Source organism: Panicum virgatum, chromosome 8N, assembly GCF_016808335.1.
Source record: "Panicum virgatum strain AP13 chromosome 8N, P.virgatum_v5, whole genome shotgun sequence".
Lineage (NCBI taxonomy): Eukaryota > Viridiplantae > Streptophyta > Magnoliopsida > Poales > Poaceae > Panicum > Panicum virgatum.
In genome coordinates this window covers 35,623,744-35,631,670 of record NC_053152.1, presented here as the reverse complement: position 1 = coordinate 35,631,670, position 7,927 = coordinate 35,623,744, and the positions used below count along the sequence as shown (strand labels likewise).

At 43.6% G+C, this 7,927-nt stretch overlaps 1 protein-coding gene across 1 annotated transcript; it reads left to right on the top strand.

Annotated features, from left to right (window-relative positions):
• Positions 1 to 4,652: 4,652 nt before the first annotated feature.
• On the top strand, positions 4,653 to 7,472 carry LOC120684987 (protein SMG5-like). Its single transcript, XM_039966837.1, has 2 exons — positions 4,653 to 4,879; positions 7,316 to 7,472. The coding sequence occupies exons 1-2, from the start codon at positions 4,653 to 4,655 to the stop codon at positions 7,470 to 7,472; spliced, it is 384 nt and encodes a 127-aa protein (XP_039822771.1).
• Positions 7,473 to 7,927: the final 455 nt, after the last annotated feature.

Sequence of the window (7,927 nt, the reverse complement as noted above, 5' to 3'; positions counted from 1 at the left end):
AAGAGAAGATATGGGTGCAATTGAAATTCTAAAGTTTTTGAAGCGGCATGATTGCTTTCCCAATGCAACAATTGCATATAGAGTTATGTTGACTATTCCAGTGACGGTTGCATCAGCAGAACGAAGCTTTTCTAAATTGAAGCTATTGAAATCCTACTTACGTTCTACAATGACACAAGAAAGACTTAATGATTTGGCCATGATAGCACTTGAGGGTGATCTGTTGGAGAAGATTGATTACGAGTGCATAATTGAAGAATTCATTTCAAAGAACACTCAAAGAATGACGTGCTTCAAGTGAAGATCATGCAAATTGCAAAGAAGAGTTGAATAATGAATAGGTATGATAATTCTTGAAAAATTTTGTTTACATGCACTATGTTATAACATATATGTCATTTTATAGTAGTTATTACTAAGCCACTAGGGCCCCAGTTCATAATTTCGCACAGGGCCTCCGGATTTGCCGGTACGGCCCTGCATGGAGGAAGGCACGAACAGAGCAGCATATGGATTCAGCTGAAAACGCCAATCCATATTTTGTGACTCAGCACACCTGTTACATGTGCAAGGAAATATCACTGTAAATTAATTTTCACGAACACTTCAATGCTATAGATGTCGCCATTCGTGAGATACGTGCAGCCCATGTTTTGTTACTTTCACTCCCACTTTCTTATTTGTCAACATAGAATCCTCTTTTTGCATATTTTGTCCATCTTCCCATTATGTACTGTGGTGGCAAATTAAACACATTATTTGCATTTAAGACTTTTAAGGCATGCCTGCACAATATACCTGCAAGATAAATAGTCAATTACATACGCCCATAGTATATATATTAGAAACAATAGGTAATTACTGATAAATGTGTGTACATACATACCTATACATTCAAACTTTCGGCAGGAACATGTAATGATCATATCTACAGTTCTGAACTCAACTGTTGCTCCATGATTAGAGTGCATATGTGCAACCTCGTATGTTAAGATTGACCCATCAATTTGTACCAACTTCCATGAGAATGAAAATTGTTCTTTAAACTCTTCCTCAAACTCCGAATATATCCTCCTTGTATATGATTCAACCGCAGTCTCCAACATGGGTAAATTTCGGATGTAGGTAACTGGGGTCTTCCGACGTGAATTAAAATCTGCATCTAACTCATTTTCACAAAGACTAGCAGAAACCTTATCACATTTTGCAAGGAGTTCTGAAAGTCCAAGTCTCCTACGGAATCTTTTCTTGAATACATTATTCATACCTTCGCTCCTTTGAGTTGAATTCATGTTAGCTGTGAAAGAGTCACGATAGACAGCGGCCCACTTTTTCCTCAAATCATATAAATTTTTCCTCCATTCGTTGTCCTCAAGCTTATACTCAGATAATAATTCATTCTACTTCTAGATGAAAATAGCTCTGATCTGTCTTCATAGACATATCTCTTAAAATCTAGTAGAAACTTATCAGGATGCTTATGAATTACATGCCCCAAATGTTTCGCGGCATTAACATATATGTGAAACAAACAAAGACGATGGATTGTATTTGGAAATACATAAGCAACTGCTCCTGCCATGGCTGCATCTTGGTCAGCAAAAATTGTGCTTGGATGCTTACCCAACATTGTTGTTAGGAAGGTTTCAAAGAGCCAGACAAATGATTCAATAGTCTCATTAAATATCAGTGCAGCCCCAAAAATTATTGTTTGCTTGTGACGGTTAGTTCCAAGGATCGGAGCAAACGGCATTTCAAACTTATTAGTCTAAAATGCGGTGTCAAATGACACTGCATCACCGAAACATGCATAATTCATGATAGATTGACCATCTGCCGAAAAGAAATTAGCTATCCGACCATCTTCCTCATCTATTTCTATTGCATAAAAGAATGTAGGATCCTCTATTTGCTTATTCTTCAAGTATTCCAACAATATTTGCGCATCGTTGGATTCTATGTACTTTTTGCGCTCGCGACCAATTGCGTTATTGCAGTCCATCCTTTATAATGGGAATTTGTTAGCTCCTCCATAAAACTCCTTCATGAACTCATACACTTGGGCTGGCTTCATCCCGGCTTCCCTTATCTGACTAATTAGCATCTTGTCTGCTTCTGTAACACGCCACTTGGACTTCAGCTTGTGCAACTTATTTGGACTAGCAAGATAATGATTGTGTTCAAGTACAACCTTCTGCACTGTCCAAATTCCCTCTTTGCTAACACTGAACTGAACACGAGCCCACAACCTGTCCTTGTAATGTCTTTCTGTGATGACTTGTTTCATCGATATCCTTCATTACTACAAACTATATATTTCTGATATATAGTTTTGTCTTCTCGGAGCTTTGAATGACTCTTTCTAATACTAAACCCAACCTTACCAGCATAGGTGTTGTACATCTCACAAGCTTTCTCCTCTGAATCAAAAACCATACCAACTTTAGGAACGATCAAATCTTGGCCAATTTCATGAACCACATATTGTACAATGTGATATAAATTAAATTTACGTAACTCTGAATTCATAATGTGGTTTTTTTAATTTGGTTACCTCATCTTGTGCTTTCTCTCATATTGCTTCATGCACAATCAGCATGTTGTCTTTACTGGAATTTTGTGGACTCTAGCATATGGCCACAAATCCGTGAAGGGTACATAACACATAATCAACAAGAGATGCTTGTGAAACACTATAATGTTAAAAGAACGATGCATCCTACCTGTGTTGTATGTTCCCTGTCGTTTGCTAGGGCAGGCACAAATGAAACCGCTTTGTTTCACCTGTCCTCCTACTGGCATGATGGATGTGTTGTCGGTCAAAACCCACCGGCGAGTAGCGACAGGCAACACGAAGAGCCGGGAGGTCGCCGGGGCGCTGGCAGGCACTACTCCCTCGTCAACGGCCCGCAATTCCAGCACATGCCGCGGTTTTTGAAGACGCAGGGCGTGCCACCTGACCTATACCCGATCAGGAAGGTGCGAACGTGCTTGCAACGATTTGCCTGCATACACAAACACGTGCAAACATAAGTCCGAGCCGTGGTCGGCTCCCCGGGACGACTCTTGCATCGGCTTTAAAGAGCCGATCGAGTCCCGGTGTCAGATTGGATCTGTTTGTATCCAGATATTTGATAAATAAAGCAAATAACTGTTAAGCTGCTTCAATTAAATCTAGCTAATCTAATCCATGACGGTAAAAGCTTCACTGCTAGATCGGAACATCCTACACGCAATTAGGCCTAATGAACGCAATAAATAACTGAACCTTAACCAGAATAGAGGCCTAAGAACAAGCTAAAGCCTATTCCTAGATCAATTCCTTGTTAAGACTAAGGCAAAGCATCTAATACATCACCGGATCATCCAACCCGTTTGCAAGGCCTAACCTAGCAGATATTACACCAACTCTTAAGTAGAAGAGCAAACCATAACGGACTAGATCTACTAAATATAAAAGGAGCAGGACGTTATCTCCGTGCAACTAATTCTATGCAACAAGAATTAGCATAAGATTGAAACATGATTGCACAGTGATAACATGATATTCATAGATGATAAGCAACACAAGCACGATAGATCTACTAAAAGCCATGCTATGAACATCAGGATAACTAGCATTACTCGCCATCAAAAACACTTCAGTACAAGTAATACCAAGGTAAAAGTAAGAACAACGCTGCCCTGATCGTAAGAAGCAATCAGGGCAGCATGACGCTTACTTGGATGAAACCCTAAGATTAGGGGTGGCGGTGCGCCGAGAGTTGTTGATTGCAAACATGATGACGTTCTATTTTTTTTACGAATATCATAGGGTACATATTTATAGTCCGGAGACTTGGGAAACAATCTAAACTAATATGTCCATATCGGACTCTATCTCTAACTCAATCTGAACTAAATCTAAGGATACATGGCCCACATGGCCCAAATGCTCACGCAGGAGCCGATTCGTAAGCCTTCTTCAATTTCTTCATTAAGCCCAACTCACTCGCGGCCCATTAATTAACCTGTTAAATTATGGTGATAACACATGCCCCCCCGGTTTTGGCAATGATAATTCTAAAACCACTTCACCGCTTCATCTTCCCGTTGATGCTTCATTAAAACACACAACAACCACCATGGAAGACACAACGTCTCTGCAACTGGCTCGTAGAATGTGAAACTGACGATCCATCTTCCATTTTTTTTACTATTTAATCTCACCCCGAATCGACTCTCTTCACGGCAAACTCATCTTCTTCCCAAAGCCAAGTAGCGCAGAAAACCCCAACCTTCAGTAGCCATGGCGATTTTCTCCTCCTCCTCCGGCTCCAACTCCATCGGCTATTCTTCTTCTCCTCCTTCCCCTTCTTCTTCAAACTTCTCTGCCTCCTCCCTCGACTCCATTCCTGAGAGTCGGGAACCGACCGACGCCGGAGTACAACTCGGTGGCGGCATACGAGGCGCTCGCTCCTCTGCACTGGGATGTAGAGGAGTTCGACTTCGGGATCGCCTCCGAAGACGACAAGGCCCAAACTGAAGGCAAAGACCTCCAACTCCTGTTCCAGGAGGAGTTGGAGAGCAGCAGTGAGGAAGGCTTTTCCTGGGATGGAGCCGATTCCTCCTCGGAAGAGGAAATCGGCTCCTCCTCCAGCAGCGACGAACCGATGGGAGGAAAGCCCTTCGGATTCCTCCGGTCCTCCGAGGAGGATAGCGAGGAAGAAAGCAGCAGCGGCGGCGGACGGAGTAGCGACGCCGAGACCGACGGCAGCGGCCGGAGCAGCGACGCCGAGACCGACGGCAACTGCAGCGCCTTTGACGGCGCCAGCGACGATGACAACGACGATGATAGCGACGGCGGAGATGCACCGGCTCGAAGCCCCAAGCGCCGTAGGTACTAGGTACCTACGAGCGGTAGATGTAGGTAGCAATGCAGAAGTAGTAGTGTAAAGCCGAATGAATTTCCCTTTGTCAAATCAGCTCTTTTGTAAGAATCCAACTTTTAATGAAACTTATTATCTTTTAACTTGTTTGCTCGGATCTCACCCCAAAAAGCCGATGGCATCGCATCAGGCTTTACTAATGTCCAAGATCCGACAGAATTAAAAATTGGAAGCAACCCGCATAAGAACAGAACACCACTTCAACTCTGAATCCGACTCGAAATATACACTCCAAATCCGAGCGTAATTCGAGAATCCCGCTCCATAAATTCAAGCAAAGACTCACAAATCATCCAGAATTCGAATCAGAGCCCGCAGAACAAGCAAACCCTAAGTCAACAGATCTGAACCATGGCGGACTCTGCAGCTCAGACAACGAATTCTGCAATCGATGATGCGGCAATCTGCGGCCTGAAGGTAATATTCGGCCTGCCCCTTTTAACTTTCTTCAGCTCGTTAAGCCTCCAACAAATTAAACTCTGAAACATGACACCACATGTAAATTTCTGAATCTCTGAACTTCAGGTGTCAGACATCCTCCTGCCGCTTCCTTCCAATCCAAAATCCTTTTGTCTTGGCCCACGAACTTATGAAAATCCCACAGATTTAATCTCATGTGAAGCATATAGGATCCCATTCGTAAGTCAAAACATTGATTTGAATTCCTGGGCCGACTGCTTAAGAGCCTGGCCCAATCCACCCGAAAGCTGGACTACATGGTACAACAGAGTAACAAAAGCCTACATGCCCTTGTGGCAAGAACTGAACATAGGTGATGCACTTAGTCTATCATTATCTCCCTTGGACAAAGATGAAAACCTTCTGAAGACCATCGGCTATTTCTGGTCCGATGCTCTAAACTGTTTCCTCTTTGGTCATGGACCCATGAACCCTGCTCTGCTGGATGTTACCATGATTACTGGCCTAGACATTAAGTCTCCTGTTCCTACAGCTCGCAGAATGGTAGAAGTCCCCTTCAAACTTTCATCCAAAACAGACTGCACAAACTGGAGCACTTATGTGAACCAGCACATGAAAATGAAAGGTCCAGTAAGTAAAAAGGAACACACAGCCTTTCTAAATCTTTGGTTAGAACATTTCATCTTCTGTGGTCCTTCCCTAGCCCCAACCAAGAATTATCTTCCTTTGGCTTACCATCTAGCCCATGGCAATCACACCAGCCTAGGCAAGCTTTTCCTCGGAGAAACATACAGATGTCTCCACTTAATGACAACTAGCTTGCTCAGCCAAAGGAAACTCAGAACTGGAGGCCCCTGGTGGATCATTCAGTTATGGGCACAACTCTACTTCCAGCATCGGATTCCAAACTTTCAAAGCCTGACCAAGAAATCCTTCCCCGATGAGAATGGCAAGCCAATTAGATGTACCAACTATGGCCAAGCTCTATTTAGCCTTCCTAGCAGTAAACTGAACCCGACAGATGCAGCAAACTGGTTCAGAGTTTTCTACAAAGGCCTAGAGAATCCCCTCTATTTTCCATTCACCGAATCTAAAGCTTTCGAGAACCCAACTGCCTTTAGACTGGATAGTTTTGCCGATGACGATAGCACTCGGCATCTGTATTCTTTAATGATCCGACCTGACTTCCTTCCTGTTGGCATCAGCACCTCCAACAGAATCATCAAACCAGGTTATGAAACTTATCAACCAGTCATAGTGCTCGGCAATTTGGCTTAGGACAAGTCCCTCCCCACTCCCATATTCACCACTTGGTGGAGAGCAGATCCGATCTGCCCGATGGTCTCACCGGTTCAAGATGCTACAGCATATTTGACAACCTCCACATTCTAATACCAGCCGATCTATCTTTTACTTCCTCGTCAATCGGCTTTAACACTTGGTGGGAAATGTGGAAAACTCACGTATTCAGAAGAGCTTTGGGCCCTCTACTGCAGCAAATTGATCCTGAATATGCAATCCCCGAGGAAGAGGTACAGAATCCGCGCTCTCATTCTTTCTAACCCCTCTCCCAATTTCTCTTGGCTAATCCTTACTCACACTGCTTACAGAAACAAGATGGTCGAGAACCTATAGCCAATAACGGGGAACCATTCCACTTTCTTCCATCCGCCCCTGATGTTCTCTTTTGCAAGGGATCACCACCATGAAGAAAGTGATAATGACTGTTCGGCCAGACTCACCCCAGTCGGCCTCTAAGCGGAGACAATTCTCTAGAAGTGCTGCCCCCTAGTGCCAACTAAGAAAAGGAAGATCTTCACGAGACGGGTCATCAAGAAGACATCACAACCTTCTCCAAGTCCATCAGACTCCAACACTAACCAGGTAATCCATCTCTCTAAATTTTCCTGAATGTTTCCCCCTTTTAAATGCACATATACTCTGGTTGATTATAATCCTTTCTCCAGGACACAACTGAAGAAATCCTTAGCACTGGAAGCCCATCACAACAGAGAACCGCTGTTCATGGAGTCGATACTGGTACAACTGAAATCCTTGAACAGCAAGAAACAACCATCATCCAAGCAGAAATTCGCAGCGAAGAAACTGCAACAGATGATGTGACGATGGAAGCCCAACCCAGAACTCCCGAAGCTCCGATAGAGACGCGTGACGAACAAGCCGATGCTACTGCCACTGCCCCAACTGAGCCGATCACACTCGGATCGACTGTTCCTTCTTCCTTACAACAGGTAATACTGCAAGAGCCACTTCTAAATTAGACGATAACTCCATTAATGCACTTTGCCTCCACATTAACTCCAATATTTTCACAGGGCTTTGATATTTCAGACTTGCTCTCCTTTGACCCGGCATCAATGGGTCTGACTGCCCTTGGAGCAAAGGTACCATCTTTACAGCAATCGACTAACTTGGCAGATCAGCTTCAACTCATCAAAGGTCTGCTCTCTGCTCCAATCAGTACTCTGGTTGACGATTCCAGCAAGATAAAAGAAATCCTCGAGCAGATAGAATCCCAACTTCCAGAGTCACTTTGAGTCAAGCTTTGGCCATCCGGC

Coding starts and splice junctions, on each gene's coding strand:
- LOC120684987 (XM_039966837.1), top strand. CDS start 4,653: ATGGGAGGAAAGCCCTTCGGATTCCTCCGGTCCTCCGAGGAGGATAGC. Junction 4,880..7,315: donor CGAAGCCCCAAGCGCCGTAG/GTACTAGGTACC, acceptor TCCTTTCTCCAG/GACACAACTGAAGAAATCCT.